A 21,806-nucleotide genomic window follows, 5' to 3' on the forward strand; every position below is an offset into this window, starting at 1 on the left:
TTTCATTGTGTACCTCTAAGATATCTAATATGGTCCTAACATTATTTCTTATTTGCCTTTTAGACAAAAAGCCATTCTGATCAGTATGAATAAATTCTTTCCAAATTTTTTTTAGTCTTTCGGCCATTATTGTCATGAAAATTTTGTAGTCTGAATTTAATAATGATATGGGCCTATAGTTTTTAATAAGTGTCAGATTGGAATTCTCCTTGGGAATCAGTGTAATGGTCATTTCTCTCCATGAGGCTGGTGTCTTTGCATCTTTCAATACTTCATTAAATACCTCTAGCAATATGGAGCTTAATGTCTCTTGATGGTTTTTGTATATTTCTGAAGGTAGTCCATTGGGGCCTGGCGTTTTGTTAATTTTTTGTTTTTTGATTGCCTCCATTAATTCTAAAGGTGTTATTTCCTTGTTCAGCATATCTTTAACATTTTCCGAAACTTTGGGCAATTCTGCTTTCCAAAGGTATTGTAAAATCTTTTCTTCACCTATACATTCCTCTTCTTTATACAAATTTTTTAAAAACTCATGTCACATTTTTCTTTCCTTCGTTCTGATGTATTATCTTTCCCTCATCATTGCATTGTTTAATAATCCATCTCCTATCTTTCTGTTTTTTCAATCTGTATGCCAGCCAACGCACCGGTTTATTCGCATTTTCAAAAAAGTTTTGTTTACTAATTTTTATTTGCTGTGCCAAATTTTCCTTCTCAATAATATTCAGTTAATGTTTAATTATGTCAGTTTGTTGTTTCACATCCCGGCTTTGTGGTTCCTTTTGTAATTCTGTCTCAGATCTACTAAGTTCTTCTTCCAAACTTTATAGTCCTGGTTCTTGAAGGCTCATGCTAATACAGTGAACAAAGAGTAAGATTTAGTGACCAACACTTTATTTGTATAATTTTTCACAAGCATTATTTGGTCTGCTTTAGTGGCTTATACCATCTTTTAAAAACCACTATGAATCACTGTGGCAGAGGGAACAACATATGGATACTCTTACCCATTAACTTGGTCAACAGGTCATCTCTTCTTTAGGGTTAATGTCTTTGTTTTATTACCATATATTGAGCATGCTTTTTCAAACCAAGCTTCATGCTCGTTTTAATTTTTTTCTGCACTTATCATCACTAAAGTGAAAACTACTAAGAGTAAAATTTACTTTTGCCTGGAAAATTAAAGGGGCATGTGTTGATACTACCATACTAACTGTATGCCATTATGAATACCAATATTTTAATTCCTCTGTAGTTTTGTAAGGCTTAGTACAAATTTCTCCATATGACATTCACTTAGATTTCCAAATATCGTCCCATTCAACAGAATTTACTGCAGTTTTTCGAACTGATGGAAATAATGACTGCATTTTGTTCCGAAATTCATTCATCTAAAAAAAAAAAGATAAAAAAATGTAAAACCACAACATCAAACCATAAATTCACTGCATTGATAGTACTCTTCTTCTCTCCTTCTATTTTGAGTAAATATACACACACACAAAAACAAGTTTTTCTTTATTCATCAATCATCAGGAACAAAACAATGGATTGGTTATTTGGTGTAACTAGGATGTAATATATTCCTGTTTGAAACAAATCAAATGAAAGACAAGCTAGTTTGTAAATTCGTCTTATAAAAATTATCACTTCTGATAGTGGGTTTAAACTTCTGGCTATAAAGAAATCTGGTTAATATCAATTATAATAAACATGTATTTTGTTGCATCTTAGCCATGATAAACCATGAAAGAGACTTAAAATTTATGCAACAGAGAAAATCAGAAAAAAATCTTAGTTACAAATAAATACAAACTCAGTATTTTAAGTGTTGCTCCTGCACTATCATCAAAATTAAAGATCCCACTGATTTTTGATTAGGACTGCCAATTACCAGCTTTGACCAATATACCAACTGTATCCTTTCAGGGATAGTCTAGTTATTATCTATACATTGGAAACTCACCCTTAGATTATAAAGCACTTTGAATGGGACAATCGTTCCAACTGTGCAGACTGTGATGGGTTGGTTAGTGAACTGAATGCTTATATAAGTTACACTTCTTTTGAAGCAACCGCACTGGCTGTTAATTACTGTAACTCGCAAATCGGGTTTAAGTTTCTGCTTATGGCCTAGAACAGGGATCTCCAACCTTGGCAACTTTAAGACTTGTGGACTTCAGCTCTCAGAACTCCTCAGCCAGCTAGCTGAGGAACTTTTTTTTTTGTAAAATTTTTTGAAGTTAAGGAATTGCATTCATGTCAATAACTGAACAAAACAGTGGCTGGAAACTTCATGGATTCTATTTGAAACTGCATAATATAGAACAGGATATAAGTATAAAGAAACAGGGAAACAATTAGAAATTAATACTGGAAAGTAAAATTTATCACTCCCCAAAACCTCATTAAAAAGTGAACATTAATTTTATTACATTCTGATGAAATGCCAAAAATGTGAACTCCAGCATTATTTTTTACTTTAGGCTGAGGTGAATTATTTGAACTCTACACCACATTTGTCTTGTCATCTCAGTAATGTGAAAGACAACTCTCTGGAGTGAACTTCGCTTTGGGGATGAAGGAAGGAAGGAAGGAAGGAAGGAAGGAAGGAAGGAAGGAAGGAAGGAAGGAAGGAAGATCCCAATTTGTCTCCTTGGGAAAGACATGCACACAGAACAACTGAGCCTCTTCAAACTGTCAACCTTTTTACCATAAAAGATAAATAATTATTTTTCCCATTTTAACCATTCATTCATCAGCAGACAAATATAAAGGCCCCCTTAAGTGTTTTTTATTCCATCCTGCCTTTTAAAAGTAGATAAGCGAAACAAAGCAGGTGAAGAGAATGCAAACTCTGCTATTACAGAGAGATTAGGCATCTGTTCATACTAGTCTGACTGGGGTGGAAAAGAGTGAAAAGGAGATTCCTGAAAGGCTCTACCTTTACAAAATTCTGCAGAGACCATATTAGATCTTGGCTAGTTGCACTCTATCTCTAGGGTTTAGAGCAGGTGACAACTTTTTTTTAATGATACAGGCAAAATCAGATGCTAATTAAAATGGAATTAATTAGCCAATTACCTCTTTTTAAGGTAAACTGTTTAACATAAACTGATGAATGTCAAAGCCCAAAGGAAAAATGATCAGGCTTATGAAACTGGTTAACTCCTAAGGAAGAAAAAGTGCTAGGTAGGTAAGAATGAGACAGTAACTGAGGCTGTGTCTTCGCTGCTGAAACTCTGCTTGCAGACAGGGTGGATACAACCAAAAATATGCCCTCTCACCATTTAAAAAGATTGTAGATGATTAGGTAAAGGAGGTCCTAGTCATCTGATACTTGTTACATTAAAAACAGTCTTGAATTGTATCTAGAAGACTTTGGGACACAAACTCATATGTTGGTTTCCGGACAGGATGTGCCACGATCAGAACTTCTGACTACAGCATGTTTTTCTCCTGCCTAGGTTACTGATGACATCAAAGCTGCATGGAGACCATAATTCCTACAACACTGTTTTAGAATATCAAACTATATAGTAAGGCTGTATTATTACTATTATCCTTCTCATCTTTCCTATTACCTATTCCTTTAGCATCTTATGATTATCAACTTTGATGTTTGTATGTTGATTGCTTCTATTTTGTATCCTATGACTATCACAAAGTGATTTAGCTTATGATTTATGATGATTGTATTATGATTGGGATCATGATTTATCACTATTGCTTGTTTGTACACCGAGAGCTTATGAAACTGGAGACAAATTCCTTGTGTTGGTCCAATCACACTTGGCCAATAAAGAATTCTATTTTATTTGGAATACTTAACATCTGCTGTAGTTTCTTGGGTTTTGAAACTTTTTGAATTTTCTTTCATTTTGTTAAAATGTTTTGATTGTTAAATCATACTCTGGGTTACCAAATAGGGGTAATATATGTAATATTAATAAATTAAATAATTAAATAAATAAAACATGTTATATTTGTAAATATAACAAATAAGGTTAAACAATTAATTTCCCTTTTAATTAGACACAGTGGAAGTAGTCAAAGCCTTCCTATTCACAGCAGTTCTAAAGGTTAATGTATTATACAAAACAAAGATGTTATGAATTTTGTCACAAAGACAATATATTATAAGGTCACGGAATCCCTCCCCAGTCTGGTTTGCACCCACCATCTGTATATGTGCAGTCTTCATTATAATTTGTTTTTTCTTTAAAGGTCATAAATATTTTATGACTCATCCTTGCTATAAAATAAATGATAGTATCTGTTTTGTGAAGGGATTACAAAACTGATTTATGAAAACTATCATGATGAAAAGAGTCTTCATTACTTATTTCATGTTGCTTTCTAATTGCCATAGACCACTACAAATTATGAAAGCTTTTTGTTTCTTCCTTTTTTTTTATCTTTAACAAAAACATTAGCTAGGTGAGGCAGATACAGAAATGTTCCTGAAGCTGGCAAGTGTTACAACTGCAGCTTTAATTAAATACGAAGATACACTGCTTATTTCTTCTGGCTAAAAATAAATTACCACAATGCTCCTGGAAAACCATTACACATTTCTATCAAGTGGTTCTTCTGTTGATATAATGTAGCTATTATCATTGTATGGCAATTAAATTAAAACTGGCACAAAGATTGTAACGATTATGTATGTTCCTTTAAAGTAACACATTTGTGAAAATCCTTGCAATTAAGACTACAGTTATTTAGAAAAGGGGGGAAAAAACTTTGCTGACTTAAGGCATAAGCACTTTTGTACAATTCGTCTTTCACAGTAAATTTGCAAACAAACTGACCCTGTTCTAAATAGTACAAACATTTCTGGAGAGATGAAGGCTAAGTCAGGAAACGCACAATAATCTTACACTTTGGATTTGGTGGATACTTTATTCTGATTTGAACAATACAGAAGTTTGGCAAATTTTGACATATGTCCTTGTCCTTTACAAAAACAAAAAACACATGCTATGCTTTTTTAGGGTAGAAAAGCGGTAATGTACTCATAGGCTTTATTTTCTCCTTCTCAAACCAATACAAATTTCAAAGCAAACATAAAGCCATAGGAGAAGGAACTAAGACAGATAGGCCAGGAGAGGTTGAGCATCTCATAATCTAATTTCAACTTCATGAACTTATATACATTTATCAGCTCAATGTAAATGTCAGAGTATTATGATGCTGCTTTAAATCTGAGAAAACAAATTAGCTATAGTAAGACAATGTACTTACTTGTTGGCTTCTTAATGTAAGGCTAAATAATGAAGGCATCTCAGTGCCATCTGTTCCTATATATCACAATCTGTACTTTTGCCATACAATACAACATATAGGTAGTCCTTAACTTATAACCATTCATTTAGTGACCATTCAAAGCCATTACCAAACCCTGTAAAATGTGACTTATGAACATTTTTCACCCTTATAACCATTGCAGCTTCTCTGTGGTCATGTGATCAACTCCAGACACTTGGCAACTGGCATGTATTTATGACGGTTGCAGTGTCCCAGGTTAGTACGATCTCCTTTTGGGATCCTCTGACAAGCAAAGTCAATGTGAAAGCCAGGTTCATTTAACAACCGTGTTACTAACAATTGAAATGATTTAATAATCAAGAAAGGTTGTAAAATGGGGCAAAACTCACTTAACAACTGTCCTGCTTAGCAATGGAAATTTTGGACTCTATTGTAGTCATAAGCCAAGGACTACCTGTACCAAGTTAGAGAAAAACTATTTTCACCTAACCTAATCATTAAATAAACCCAGTAGACCAAGACTAAAAATATAACCAAGAGACAGAAAGAATTATCATAAATTAAAATCCAGTAAATTAAAACATTCTTAGAAAAGAATTGCTTTCAAATGCCAGAAAAGAAGGGTAGAACAATATGGATTTGCTTCTCAAAGAGGGAATTCTATCTTTCAAGAAGTGGAACAGAGAAAGTTCTCAGCTACTTTGAATCAGATGTTCCTTAGCTAACAATACCATTGTCTACCTCTCATTAACAGATCATTAAAGGTAGGCAGATCTACACCATAGAAGTTAAAAACTCTAAGGAAAATCAACATTTTGTCATAAACAGAATTAGTCCATATACACAGTAAAGGAATCACATGATCCCAACATCTTGCTGCCAAAAGAACTGGACAGAGATGGCATTCTTAACTGTCTAAGATGTCCGAGACATCTTCTAGGGGGTTACTGTGTTCAATGAAAAAGCAACTCACATGGATATGGTTATGACAAGATTTAATCACAAAAGGATTAAGCAGTTGCACAAGTAAAGATGAGGAAAAGCAATCCACAGCTCACATCACAATACTGGATAGCAAAACTGAGTACATGGTCACTCCAGACTGTGAACTCAATCTGGCACAGACAATAGTTCTAAATAGTTTAAAATAGTTCTAGGTTTGAATTCATAATCCTGGTCCAGGTTTATTTTTAACCTACATCATCTTCTTCTTTGGAACGTTTTCATCTTCATTCATTTGAAACAGAAAACTGGTTAAACAGGTTTGTGACTTCCCATTGTTTCAGCATCTACTCCCAAGGCAATTTAGTGTAAAGTACACACTTTTTAAAGTTTTGTATCTAGTTCATGCCCTGATTTATTAAGGTTCTGAATATTGTAAATGCAACACTTTTTCAATTATGTAAACTTGTATGAGATGATAAAGAAAAACAATGCATCAAAATCTAAAACTCCGTGAAGGTTGTCCTATCTCCTCTCTTGCCAGCAGGTGTAGCTGTAGTGCTACAAAGGACTTTCCTAGGCATCTTCTTCAACTGCATCCAAGATTGCATCATTCTGTTTTTATTTTTCATTTTAATAAAAGTCTTAATTTTCCTAGTAAGACTTATTTTATGAAAGGCTACCTAATGATAATGGATGTCACTATGATCTGTCTCTGAAGATCCTAGGCTATCTAAGGCAATCAGAACACCTAGTTATTCTTTCCATTCTAACATCTGTGCCAACAATGTTGATGACTAATGTCTTTAGGGGTTGGGCTGGGGACCATTCCAATTTTCTCTCTCATTACCTTTTGGTTTAAACAGCTGTTGTAATCATCATGACTCATAATGTAGCTACTGAATATGATTGCTAAATGTCTACTGGTAGCCAAATTATTTTTTGATAATCCTACGTCCATCTGACAGATGGTTAACTTAAAGAACACCAGATTGTCCTTTCTTATATATTTTATGAAGTATTGCTTCTTGTAAGAATCTCTTCAGGTTCAGCTGGGGAGAAGTGTATGAGATCTCTACGCTGAAGTTATTTTCCTTCATTGTTTTAGAATAGTTTTACACCTCAAAAATAAATTTTTGTGGAGCTTCTTGTTTTCTCTCTATTTCCTACACTAGAAGATGCATACTAGATATAAGACCAGACTCATATCTGCTAAATGTTTGTCATTTGTGATTATACAACAATTGCTGGGTTCACACAAGAAGCTAAATAAAGATAAAATAAAACCTTAAGCACTGTGTGAATCCAAGCTGAGGACACCTTCACATGCAGTCTTTCAGAGGTGGGTTTCAGCAGGTTCTGGCCAGTTCTGGAGAACCGGTAGCGGAAATTTTGAGTAGTTCGGAGAACCGGTAAATACCACTTATGACTGGCCCCGCCCCCATCTATTCTCTGCCTCCCGAGTCCCAGCTGATCGAGAGGAAATTGGGATTTTGCAGTAACCTTCCCCTGGATTGGGGAGAGAATGGAGATTTTACAGTATCCTTCCCTTGGAGTGGGGTGGGAATGGAGATTTTACAGTATTCTTCCTCTGCCACACCAAGCCATGTCCACCAAGCCATGCCACGCCCACCAAGCCACACCCACAGAACTGGTAGTAAAAAAATTTGAAACCCACCACTGCAGCCTTTGTACCATTCTCGGATGGCATCACATCTCTGCAAGCCTACTTCATAATCCCCATGTGATATCTGAGATGACCGGAAGTCTTGGGAAGGAGATTTTGGACTGGAATGTCATAGTCTTGCAGAGCCCAGGTTTCTACTGGTAGAGCTCCTTTCTCAGCCTGCCTCCCAGGTTCTCCTCCTTGTCCCAATAAAGCTTCACCTGTGCCACATCATCTTTTCAATTTTGCAGAGAAGCAAGCAGCTCTTACACAGCCGATACAGTGACCCTCCAATCTCTCCTCAAATCAAAGAACAAGTAGAACATGAACTGAAGGTACAAAAAGAATGTGGGGCACCAAGCTCCAATTTCTCCTGGGGGAAATGCTGATCAGCTCCGGTGAATTTTTAGCATTTCAATTCAGCAGCAATGAGGATCCCTCTGAGGCAGTAGGACCTTTTTCTAAGGCTTTGGGGAATGAAAACTGTATGTCAAGACAATCAAATTGTGTTTTCATCAGACCAGCTAAAGGATCAGCTGTTTTTTTAGAAATATATGCTGATGGCCCTGAGCAACAAAGCTTACCACTTCCCCAGAGCATTATTACTTCCATAATGTTTACTACCTCAGAGAACAATGCATCAATTTAACAGATCCAAATTCTATTTATGAAATAAAAAGTGAATTTTCAACACCCCTAAAGCTTACTCATGAAAATGCTTTTCTTTTTCTTTTCAGACCTGACTAAGGCAGACTAAAAAAAGGCAACACTTTTTTTTTTACTAACATTTTGTCTCATATTGAGATTCTTCTAAATAGCTAATATACGATGATGTAATCTGTTAATTGGCTCTTAATTCCTTAAGGGAGCACTGCCTATGTCTTTTGTATGATATTTCTGGTGTGCAATTGAGTCTGCTAGTTTGCCTAACCATTTGGGGCAAACAACATTTACTCCCAAAGTAGCACCTGTAGCTAATTACCACAATCTATGTGTTACGTGTACAACCTTGCATACAAACATCTCTCTATTTTATTTTATTTTTTTTAGATTCACAGGACAAATAAAATACATGCTGTACTAATAACATAGCCATGTGCAGAGTTAAATGCAGTGCAATCTTCCAGGTGCTGCTCAACCACACTTTCCAGAATCTCCATCCATTATAATCTTTGGTGAAGGATGCTGGGATTTGCAGTTCAGCAATATCTAAAGCACCAAAGGCTCTTCACCCTTAATCAGAGTTGCTTAACAACTGACAACTGATTATGGCTATGATTTGACAGTGGGGAAAATCCTGTGTACGTGCATAAAAGTGGCGTACCCAGAATTTAAGGATAATCCTTTTTTCTGTTCCTGAATCTTATCGGATTTTTCTCTATTTTTTGCAGCAACTTCACCTTTGCAATTATTTACAATTTCACCTACACATTCTCACATTCCCATATAGCAAGGGCATTTGTAGGTGATCTTATTCTATTATGCTGTCAAGTTTTATTTGGATGGGCCAATTAAAAAAGTAAATGTACAAATTTATTTGAATTAAAAAATACAGAAGGAGCATGCCACTGTGGTTTTTTGAGATTAAAAAAATAATTCTCTGTCCTACAATTCTCCAAGTAATATGTCCTACTCACTTTCCTGACATCAAAAGAAACTTTAAACCAAAACCCTGTAGTGTAGACCAGGGGTCTCCAACTTTGGCAACTTTAAGACTTGTGGACTTCAATTCCCATTGAACTCTGGGAATTGAGTCCACAAGTCTTAAAGTTGCCAAGGTTGGCAACCCCTGGTGTAGATTATGCTGTTTAATATGATCTTAAAGAAAATCAACATTATTTCTTAAGTATTTCTTAAGTAGCCAAACCAATCAGTGATAGTTTCAAACTCTATTCAAATAAAAATATCTCTTTGCAACATGACTAATAATCATTGATAATGGAGCTAGAAGAAATCTACTGTAGGTTGTTTTTATCGCTCTTATGGGAGGTTTTTGCTACTATTCCAACTTTTGAAAAATGTGGAAAAAATATTGCTCAAGATAACAGAAGTGGACAGATTATGCTGCTTCCCACATTTCAGAGAACCAGAGAAGAATTAAAGAAATTCAATATTGGACAGAAAGTGTATCCTAATGGCTCATCCCCATAGATTATAGAAACTCAGTGCTTATCAAATTATACCATGTTAGACTCAGAATAAGTTTAGAATAGAATATTCTAATGTTCCTATATATGACTCAGTGTCATTGCTATGAGATGGAGGAGCATATAATTGTTTAAAAAAATAAACCAAACGCTGCAAATAGATGTTTTTCATAATTTTTTTTGTTTGCAGAATAGTAGCCCAAATCTTGCAAGCATTGTTATATTCCCCTTAGAACTATATAATTACTGCTAATAAATGTATAAAACTTTACAAGCAGTTGCTAGACAAAAAATACTATATTACTGGCAATTCCCTCCCTCTCTAAGGCTGCTACAAAATTCAAACTTCAGTTTTTGTTTTAAAAGAGAATCTGAACCATGTATTGGTAATTACAGCTACCAGATCTGGCCAACCAAAATATAGATGGCCACTAGATGATATCAAAGAAAAACAGAACTTTCTAACTCTTTGTTGCCATCTAGTGATGATCCAGATTTTTGTAGCCCCAATTTGGTTGCCCTGATACAATAAACATTAGTAGATACTAAAAACATATTGTTTATGGAACCCAATCTCTCTTTACAAGTCTGCCTTTCTGATATATTTCAACTACAAAATACAGGGTTATCTTTTTACAATACAAGTAGTCCTCAACTTACAACCACAATTGAGCCCAGAATTTATGACGCTATGCGAGAAGTTTGTTAAGTTAATTTTGTCCCATTTTTACGACTTTTCTCACCACATTTGTTAAGTGAATCACTGCAGTTGTTATGTTAGTAACACGGTTGTTAAGTGAATCCGGCTTCCCCATTGATTTTGCTTGTCAGATGGTTGCAAAAGATGATCACATGACCCCGGGACACTTCAACTGTCATATATATGAATCAGTTGTCAAGCATCTGAATGTAAATCACGTGACCATGGGGATGCTGCAATGGTCATAACTGTGAAAAATGGTCATAAATCACTTTTTTCAGTACCGTTGTAACTTTAAATGGTCACTAAACAAAGTATTGTAAGTCGAGGACTACCTGTATTACTTTGGGAGGATTCATAGACATCCCCTGTAAAGCTGCTTTCCCTTTCAACACAATGCACCAAAAGATCAGCTATCTCATTAACAGCCATGGACTACTAACTGAAGTAATATCACTGAAACTTTAATGGTAAGAAGGATACAAATAAAACTAGAAGATGAGTGGGTAGGTAGGTGGGGACTTTTCAACATCAATGTAGCATGCGAGATTTCTGATCTAATTTTCCAATGATCACAAGCTCCTTTATATATTCTTTTTTTTAAAAAAAACTTATATAATAGATGCATTCTCATTAGTTTGTTATGGTTTTAAAATAATAGGTTGGGATATTTTTGGTTTGGGAGGAAAGAAGAAAAAGGTTAAGATCATGCTTCACATTTTGAACTGTTTTACGTCGAGGACTACCTGTATGTAACCTGGGACGCTGTTCCTCGTCAATCTTGCTTCTAAAAACTGTGTCTAGTTATCCTTATTTATCTTCTCCTCTTAGCTGGTAAACAACTTAGGAAGTGACCATCAAGAGTCAAGTTAATACTGTGTTCAAAATATTCTACTCCCAAGCAAATCAGGAATAGTAAGCCAACTTTCTGATTGTTGGCCATTGTAAGAAGCAAAATGCTGAACCAAAATGGGCCTTGGCCTCATCCAGCAGGGCCATGCTTAACCTCTTATGCAGAGAAAGGGCAAAAGCCTTTTGTGTGAATCAATTCTCATTACCTAAATATAAGGAACACATCATGCTAAACCATGGTTTGTTAAATAAATCGCTATTACTTGGATTCATAGTTTGTATTAAGTCATAAAAGGGAGGGAGTGTTGATTGGAGGAGAATATTTATCCTGGATGCTTAAGTTTACTAGATTGTAGGGCTTCTGTTACTGTAACCCACCAGGAGTTTAGAAAGCTCTGCAGCAGACTAATTTCATAAATAAGCAAACAAATCATAATAGCTGCATTCACATACCTAACCTGGCCCTCCCAAACACCGTAGTTTCCTGACGTGTACTCACCATGTTGCAATTAAAACAAACAAATCCCAACTCTATACATATTTAACTATTTTTCATATTTATCCTTTTTTTTAAATCTAATTTAATCTTCTGCTTTCACAGGTGTGCTTCTTTTTGGCTATTTGCTGGTTCTTCGTTTTATTGAGCAGTCCATGCAAATATACACTGTGAGATCCTAGGAGTGGGATTTATATAATTCAGTTTTCTCACTAATTTCCCCCTAAATAATAATTTTAAAAAGTTTCATATACACAAGATTGCCTACATAAACAAAAATGTGAAAATGCTTATTGAATTTATGGAATTTCTAAAGCACCAAAGCATGCAACATTAGTTGAAGATACTTACATTGTGAACACCCAAAGCCTTCCAGATAGCAAAGCTAATCAATGCAACTCCACTCCAGGCATAGAGTGAACCCCATCCAAGGGCCCGTAAAGCAAGGGAAGAGCCACTTTCTGGCAAAGCTGCCGTGGCAATTACACCCTAGAATAATATATTTTTAAGTGAAGGAAAACACATTACTTGTGAACATACATAAACAAAAAGCACTGAAGAAATTATATAATGATATTAACTTTCCCCTATCATTGTGTAAAAGCTCTTAATTTCTCCAAATACTAATACCACTAAAAATTATGGTTACAGGAGGGAAACATATTTATTCCCTCCTCTAAAGTATCTTCCTTTAAAGATCTGTTAATGGCATATGGCATCTGTTAACACATGGCAATTAAAGCATATCACCATGTTAAGTGTTTATGGAGATTTATTTATTTATTTATTTATTGGTTCGATTTATATGCCGCCCTTTTCCGGAAACTCAGGGTGGCTTACAATGCGTTAAGCAATAGCCTTCATACTTTTGTATATACCTGCTTAGTAGGGCTTTCGCCCCCCGCCCAAAGCGGTGTTCTTTTTTATACAGTTTATTGCCCCCACAAACCGGGTCCTCATTTTACCTACCTTCGAAAGGATGGAAGGCTGAGTCAACCTTGAGCCTGGTGAGATTTGAACTTGCAATAATTGCAGGCAGCTGGTGTTATCTTAACAGTGCTTTAGTCTGCTGCGCCACCAAGGCTCTTAGTCATTCTCAGTCATCCAGGTCATGGTTGTCTCAAAGGTGTTTTTTTCAAAAGGCATCTGGAATTTCTTTGTATTTCCTTGAAGATGTTTCGCTTCTCATCCAAGAAGCTTCATCGGTTCTCACAATTAATTAATAATTAATTAAGCCTAGATGAGAAGCAAAGCATCTTCAAAGAAAAACAAAGAAAGTCCAGTTGCCTTTTGAAATAGCACCTTTGAGACTATCAACATGTAAGTTTCCAATTTCTTTTACAGGACCATTAATAAACTATATGTTTTAAAGGCAGATAAAAATGGGTCACCATTCATAAATGTATGATTCATGAATGTTTTTATTCTCAGCAGTTTTTTCAACAGCTAGATAACTTTATCAGACCTTTAAGTAAGAGAGTTATTGAAGAGAGTCAATCTCCAAAAGTACTTTAGAGATACAATTTGGAGAAGTGGTCAGAGTAACACAAATTACCAAACTAGGTTACTGTTACAGTGTCTGGTATTGCTATTTTAAATGTTTATTTTATTATTTGTTGAACGTTTTCATAGATGGCCGTCTCCTCTATAAAAAAAACCAACAAAAACACAACAATTGATTTTGTTATGTATAGGATAAGAATGTGGAGATAATACATCAAAGGAATTTTTCAATTTTTTATCATGAAAAGAGAGAGTTAAAATGAAATATGGTATGGGAATTTCTGCAAAAATGAATGCCTCAGAAGAACAATAATGGAAAACTGCTGACCTGGGCTTATTAACTCAGGAATGTCTGCTCATGAGAGAACTCCTTGAGGGGATAAAATACCCAAATAACTGTGTCATTCATAATAAAATGCTGTCATATGATGTACACAAAAGCTACTTAGAACCTCAAAACAAGTGTTGAAAATATGGCTGGAGAAAGACATTTTGGACTTTTCCCTGGTGGTACAGAAAAGATCTCATTGATAAAAGGAGGAAGGAGCCACTATTTTAAGAGAGTTTTGGTCACATGCTTGTTATTGTTTGCCTAGAGGGCTTTTTAAAAAAATCAACTTAGTTGATTTTTGTTCTTCATATAAGTACATCACCATTAGTCCTAGCAGAATACTTGACCTTCCTCCCCAAATATGTATAATTTAGTAACATTACTTTAAAAATTTGTTTTGCTCAATGATGGCAAGTCATGGGAGAAAATATTATTGGGAGGGGAATCTAAATTTAATCTCTTATGTAGCTATTTTAGGCTACCAGTTTCATATCTCTAAAAGAACTATTTTGAAGATTAGAAAGTACATTTTATTACTGCTTAAGGTTCTGTAATTATGATTCTTTATTCTCCTCCTAAATAATATAAAGTCCACTGGTATTCAGACAGAAATTTAATCTATTAACAGAAATAAAAATTAGCTGAATAAGCAACGACACATGTTTTTCATGCCTTATACCAGTTTTATTAAACAAATGATTGTTACAAATACTTGCATAACAAAGACTTTATACTAGTTCAGTACACTGGATCCCCTTAAGTCTGGTTTGAGTATTAAGTTGAATCACTTTTGACTCACCTGTGATATATTTAAAACCACCCTAAAATTAGTAGTTGTTTCAAGATATAATTTTGTAGTGCTGTAGGCAATTTAGTTCCCCCTTTTCAAGAATTCGTGCCTCACTTACTTACACCTGCCCTAACAGGTCTTTCAAGGGGGAAAGGTGGCGTGGCAGTTTTGCAGCTCTTTATCCCCATTGTATAGCACTACATGGACTCTTTTGGCATACAGTTAGACAAAAGACCACAAAATGAAATAAGAGTACAGAAGCTAGGTGTAAGCTAGCTTCATTTTATTTCTTTTTTGTATGGAAAAGGGGAATAGGAGGAAGCTTTCTTTCTCCCAAGATTATAAAATTTGAGAAGATTAATTATTTCTTGCTCATTTTTTGTTCTGCTAGATGGATCAGCATTATCAATAATCTTCAGGCATTTTGAGGAATTGAGGAGTGAAAATAGCAGAAGTGTTCAACATCAAGAAGCAGCTAGGTAATTTGTTAAAGGATGAAATAGACAAGCCATCTTTCAGTTAAAAGTATCTTAGATCATTTAATATAGGAAAAGACCTTCAACATATGTCCACTGTGGGAAATATCTAAACCTCCTGCCAAAAGCAGGAGTCCTTACACCATCCTGGACAAAGGGTTGCCCAATTTTTTCTTCAAGACCTCTAGCGATGGAGCACCCACAGTGCTGAGAGCAAGCTGTTCCATTGATTAACCATTTTTACTGTCAGGAAATTCCAGGTTGGATCTCCGACAAGCTTCCACCCATTGCTATTTTTCCTGCCCACAAGTGCTATGGAGAATAAATCAACACCCTCTTCTCTGTGACAGCCCTTCAAGTATTGGAAGAGTGCTATCACATTTCCTCTGAGCCTTTTCTTCGTTAAGTTAAACATACCTAGTTCCCTCAGTTATTCATTATGATTTAGCCTCTAGACCCCTTATCATCTTTGTTGCTCTTCGCTGCACTCTTTCTAGGGCCTCAGGATCTTTTTTGAATCATGGTGACCAAAACTGGACACAGTTACAATTAAGGGAAAATATATCTAAGTAAAAACAATTGTTTGCTTAAAGTTTTTATTTCTTTATTGATATTATTTAAAAAGGATCATTCCTACAGGACCATTGGTGGTAATAATCATGAAAGGCTTGTAATAGGGTGGGAAGAAAAGGCAAAATTTCTGTTTTGGTTTAGAATTCACAATTTAGTATAATTTCACTATATCGTCACTATCTCAATCTGAAATCATCTTTTTCAGTGGCAAACCTGATTGCTATAAGCAGAGCTTGGTGAATTGGAAGTTCCAGAGCACATAGCATTAATGTTCAGAGTCTGGGCAGGAAACTTTCTCAGTGGTTTTTATACACAGCCTCATGGTAGAAAAAAACAGGATATAAATTAGTAGTCTATGTTACAATGACATCAATGATATCAGGACTGGATTTCTGGAATTATATTTGAACTCCAGCTGATAATAATAAATACCAATCATTGTTCTATTTATCATGCTTAATCTCACAAAGATCTGTATTCCACCCATAAAACAGAGTTCAACAAAATGCCTCCTGGTTCAAAGCTTAGGAGACTGTAACTTTAGACTTAACCCTGTTCCATTTATTTTAGCTTTCATTTTTACCTATATTTTCTTTTAAATTCCCCCCCCCCCAAAAAAGCTGTTCTCTTAGCAGGCACCTACCTACAGTAACTTATATAGTATTGTATCTTATTATATATTATACTGCATAATATATCTATATTGCATCACTATTATTCCATTATGACACACTTTTGAAATATCAGAACTGCACAAGAACTTCAAATGAACTAACCTTATTGAACCAATTGGGACTTTTCTTTTTCGTCACAGCAAGTGTCATACCAAAACCTGCTATCATTCCTGCAGTAGCGACGGAAGCAAGAAAAAGCCCACCTGCCAAGGATAGAAAGCAAGGAAAGATTAAATTATCAGTTCCATTTTATAGTATCATGAAAAAAGGAGATCTATAAATCTCTATTTGAAACAAAAGCCTTTTAGTACTGACTAGAGGAAAAAAATATCAAACTGTCACAATTGCCAAAATATGCATGATAGCTTATTTATTATACACAGGTTAAAAACAACAGAACAAAAGGATATATAACAATTGGAATTGTTAAACCAACTGTTAGGAATAGCCAACACTCCAGAAGATTAAGATACAGAAGGAACTTGACAGACTTGAACATTGGGTGCTATCTAATAAAATGTAATTCAATGGTGAAAGAAGTAACGTTCTACATTTAGGCAAAAAAAATCAAATGCATATAGTATAGGTGGTACCTGGCTCAATAGTAGTAGTTGTGAGACTGATCTTGGCATCCTAGTGGACAATCGCTTAAATATGAGCCAGCAGTATGCTACAGCTGCCTAAAAAGCCAATGCAGTCATAGTCTGCATTAACAGAGGGATAGAACAGAGGGATAGAATCAAGACCATGTGATGTGATAATGGTAAGATCACACTTGAAATACTGCATCCAGTTTTGGTCACCAAGATGTAAAAAAGATGTTCAGACTGTAGAAAGAGTGCAGAGAAGAGCAACAAAGGTAATTAGGGACTGGAGGCTAAAACATATAAAGAATGATTGCTGGAATTGGGTATGTCTAGTAGAAAGAAAAGAAGAATTAGAGATGACATGATAGCAGGGTTCCAATATTTAAGGGATTGCCATAAAGAAGAAGGAGCCCATCTATTGTCCAAAGCATCTGAAGGCAGGACAAGAAGCAATGGATGGAAAATAATCAAGGAGAGAAGCAACCTAGAACTAAGCAGAAATTTCCTGACAGCAGAACGACTTGCCTCCAGAAGTCATGGATGCTCCAACATTTGTCTGAAATGGTATAGGGTTTCCTGCCTGAGCAGGAACTCTGTTATTCTGTTAATTAGCACAACATGGCATTTTAAATCTCCAGATTGTTTGGGAGATTATGTAAAGTGACTGTCCAAAGTATGCTCCTGGTACAAATTCTAAGTGCAGAAGTGTGAATTTGGAATGAATTTGACTTTCTATATTTATCAATAAACAAAACAACTTTTCTCGGGAGGAAGATTAGTAAGAAGTACAGTTAAATAATAACCTAATACATTAAAGTGTTTCTGGTGCCATTACTACACTTTCCTACATATTACTACCACTAGTTTCTTTCTCTGAAGGAAACACCATCTCCATTTTCAGCTTATAAAACTGTGCCATTGAACAGCTGAGACTGAAATTTGGGTGTCTTTATATCGGAATAATTACTGTTATACATTATTTGGGATCTTTCTTATTTTATGAAAGCAACCTCTCTTTAGAAAAGAAGTATACATTGATTTCACTAAGTTCACCCATGAAAATATATTACTGCAGAATCAACAGTCTGCTTGTGATTAAAAAAAGAAAAATCCGCCCAACTTTCTACTGGGCCTACATCCAGAATGTAAAAGAGCCTACCGGTATTTACATGTCCATAAGATGGTTACACACAAAACAAAATTGTTACACAAAAATAATTTATGCTTCAAAGAAAATGTTCCATCACATCTTCCAAAATGAAGGAGATCAGATTTATTTATTTATTTATTTATTTATTTATTTATTTATTTATTATTTTACTTCTGCCTCTATTTTTCACATTGTACCTAATTATTGTTTATTTTGGTCAATTAAGCTAACACAGATTTATCTAGTTCTGAGCTTCTTGAAGCAGAAAGTTTGTCCTTCGGAATTCAATTAATGCCACGTGTTCAAATTATATTTACATGTAGGAATAAATCAATGCCCAACTAAATCAGATGCACTGTTTTTCATGGATGAAACTGGTCTCATTAATATTGCAAACATTAAAGTACAACCCTAATCAAGAGCCATGATTTAATTATATAAAATAAGCTTCCAACTTATTCACGTATTCACATCTTCTCCAGCTATTTCTTAAGAATAAAAGGTAAATTAAAGCTTGATAATTTCCCCTCAACTTTCATAATCTCCGGAGCCAAAAAAGGAAGTTTCCAAAATCGAAATATAAAATAGTTGGAGCCTCTAGGTTCAGGGAACCTCTAAAATAGCTGAACTATTAAATCCACCTATATCAATCTATAGGCACACACACAAAATCGCATTTTCCCCCCTTTCTTTCTTCATCCCATTAGGATGAACTTTACACTAATAAACCGTAGACATCCTATGTCCAAAGGTGCTTTTTCAAAAGTTGCCTCTTGAAAAAGCACCTTTGGGACAACCATGATCTGGATGACTTGAGAATTTCCATACACATTTAAACATCCTATGGTCTCCTGGTAACTGGAGCAGGACGTCTGAGCTACCTAAATATCTGGTTCCTACGGAAACTGATTTTAATGGAAAGAAATCAGGTTCCGTGTGAGATGAGGTTGAATCTTTCAAACACGTGCAGCAATGAAGAAGCGGGACGCTCGCTGTGCAAAAACTGCTCCTTGAGGATACTTCAGTACGACTTCGCCTAATTCCCGCCTGACTCCAGAGGTTAAGAGCTGGGTTTCAAAAACTCAGGAAGACCCCTTCAATTCGGCAACGTCGCGTTCCCAAGAATTGCCCCCTTTTTTCACGTGTTTGTAACTTAGCCGCTGGCAGCAAGTGACCTTTGATTGCGAAACGTCGCTGTCGCTGCTCGTCTTCAGTCGGGGTCGTGACGAGATCAGGGCTCCCCGAAGCCTGAAGCGTTCGCGTATCGGCGACCCCCAAAAGGGGACCCCGCGTATCTGCTTCTGGGGCAAGCGGCCCCATACTCGGAGGAACTTCAGGGCCTGGGAGGGAAGTATCCGAGCCTCCCCTCCACAGCTACCCGGATGGAGATGGAGATGGAGGCGGACTCGCGTTTTTGTGCTGCCGGGATCAGCGGCGGAAACAATCGGCGGCTGCTTTTTGCCGTGCGGATGGTGGAGGCGTCCTCGAAGTTTTGGCTGTGATTTGTTAGGTTTTGCGTGGGTGGAAGGATAGAGGATAAATTCCAGTGGAATTAGAGGGCCTTACTCCAAGTGTTTTAAGTGGTGTAGGGTAAGACATTCCTGAAACCAGTAAGCTTCAGAATGAGGTCCTCCGAAATCAATGGGAGGGGTGGGGTGGCTTTTAAAAAAAGCGCTTTTTCTACAATTGTGTTAAATATAACGGGATAAGTAGCACCACTTTTTAAAGCATTGGTCCTCCTGCAGCAGTTATACCAACAACAACAACCTTTTTAAAAAATATGCGAATTACCTTGGATGAACCAAATGATCAATACAAAAGTGCTTGAGATCAGTTTCTGAGTTTGAATGGGTACATAAGGTTTTTAAGACAGGCAAGATAGATCCCTCATGGCTCATGTTCTATGTGTTAATTTATAGCAAAGTAAGCATTATGAATGCAGTACAAAAGGACAAGGGGTGGCCAGTATAATGGTCTTCTTTGGTTGAAGGGGAAGATACTCAAGGCTAAGGCATTTTTACAAGTCCTTTATGAACATAATCCAGATTCTGACTGCACTTCCACAATTAAGATGAACATATTGTCCCTAAATCCTGAGGCTGATGCTCAGCCCCTTGTAGTTGATGGTAAAGGCATAAAGAAGTCACGTACACATCCTTTTAGTGTTTAAGTGTGAGGGAGTTCTGATCTGAAAAAACACAGTTTACAAACATTCTGGTGAAACAGGAGTTTTTCCCATTTTATTTGTAATGTATCCAGGACGGGAAACTTAGTTTCTCTGAGAGATTGTTTACTTCTGTCAGTCCTGCTAGGTAGGCCAGGAAGTCAACTCCACAAGAAAATTAAAACTACTTTTATTGAGATTAGCTATAATCATATGATCTTGGAAGTCTGACTGCTACACCTTTGCCCCCTTCTAGTTCTCTGATGAAACTAGGCAGGCGCCTGCTTGAGCTAAATGTTATCTTGTACAGTAGTTCTGGACTTTAAAAAAATGTCAGTTCCTTTTGTCTAGATAAGAATTATTGAACGATTACTATCATGAGCAGGTTTAGTCTACAGACAATTTCACAAAAATCAAAGCAGCTCATTTTCTTTTTCTTTTTAAATGCTGATGAGGCAAAGGAGATTCAGACATTCACTAGCCATGTCAGATTGCATCATTTTAGCTATTAAATCAAGCCTTTTAGTAATGTTATTGCTTCTGAATATAATCAGTAATTAATCAAATTCATGTGCAGACATGGAGTATTCTAAATCAGATAGACTTTGACTTTGTCTAAATCTCTTTAATAAAGTGCTTCTCAAACATAAAAGTAAGATCAGATAATGTATCACAGTCAGATTGTGATGTGGCTCATGCTTGCTTCCTTCGATAAATTGCAAGGTCACAGGGATCATAAGAAAAATTTCTAGCAAAATTATAATTATAAAGATTATTGAAGAAGAAAAATACAGTGAAAAGACAAACTTTAAAAAAAGAATCTATGTCTCCCCATACCCCAATTTCAAAGCTACTTCTGAAGTCAACAAAGAAAACAGTATGGTCCCAAAAATTGACTTTTAAAGTAACAATGTTTCTTTTTACTTGTGATCACACAATCTGTGCATACGAACAATAATTTACTGATAACTTTCATGAATTAAATGAAGTCAACACATTTCATCGAAAGTGCCATTACTTCCTTGATTTCAAGAAATCCTAAGTATTTGGAAGACGTTACATTTGTTATATGGACTTATTTGAAGCAGATTGATTTCCTGAAGTTGTAGTGTGAGCATGACTGGTGAATTATCAATTGGTCTTGACTCTTAGTGATCATATAGATTTCTCCATGACAATTGGCACCTAACTCGAGAATTGAATGACATATGTTTTTGTACTAAGCGGTATTTTAAACTAAATTCTGGGATTAGAATTTACAATGAGCTGCAACAGTCCAATAATACTTTCTCTGATGTCATTCATCTGATAACTTTCCAAATGTCCACACTGAATAATTTTTTGTTTGGGGATGAATAAAATAGCAAATGTAATGTCTATTTTCTTCTATAAATGCTTTATGATCATCATATCACTGGATTAGAATTGAGCCCTTTTGCCTCTCTAACTTTAGAAACTCTAACTAGAGTTTCTCTCTAATTTTC

At 35.7% G+C, this 21,806-nt stretch overlaps 1 protein-coding gene across 1 annotated transcript; it reads right to left on the bottom strand.

The window, feature by feature from the left end:
- Positions 1–877: 877 nt before the first annotated feature.
- On the bottom strand, positions 878–21,158 carry TMEM242 (transmembrane protein 242). The gene is made up of 4 exons (XM_034428577.2): positions 19,334–21,158; positions 16,524–16,624; positions 12,426–12,563; positions 878–1,391 (listed from the first exon to the last, which is right to left on the bottom strand). The coding sequence occupies exons 1-4, from the start codon at positions 19,476–19,478 to the stop codon at positions 1,293–1,295; spliced, it is 483 nt and encodes a 160-aa protein (XP_034284468.1). The 5' UTR covers positions 19,479–21,158; the 3' UTR covers positions 878–1,292.
- Positions 21,159–21,806: the final 648 nt, after the last annotated feature.

This window comes from Pantherophis guttatus, chromosome 1 (assembly GCF_059756535.1).
Source record: "Pantherophis guttatus breed Tessera chromosome 1, ASM5975653v1, whole genome shotgun sequence".
In the NCBI taxonomy this organism is placed as follows: domain Eukaryota; kingdom Metazoa; phylum Chordata; class Lepidosauria; order Squamata; family Colubridae; genus Pantherophis; species Pantherophis guttatus.

Coding starts and splice junctions, on each gene's coding strand:
- TMEM242 (XM_034428577.2), bottom strand. CDS start 19,478: ATGGGGCCGCTTGCCCCAGAAGCAGATACGCGGGGTCCCCTTTTGGGG. Junction 16,625..19,333: donor GCGACGTTTCGCAATCAAAG/GTCACTTGCTGC, acceptor TATCCTTGGCAG/GTGGGCTTTTTCTTGCTTCC. Junction 1,392..12,425: donor AGGCTTTGGGTGTTCACAAT/GTAAGTATCTTC, acceptor TTTTTTTTTTAG/ATGAATGAATTTCGGAACAA.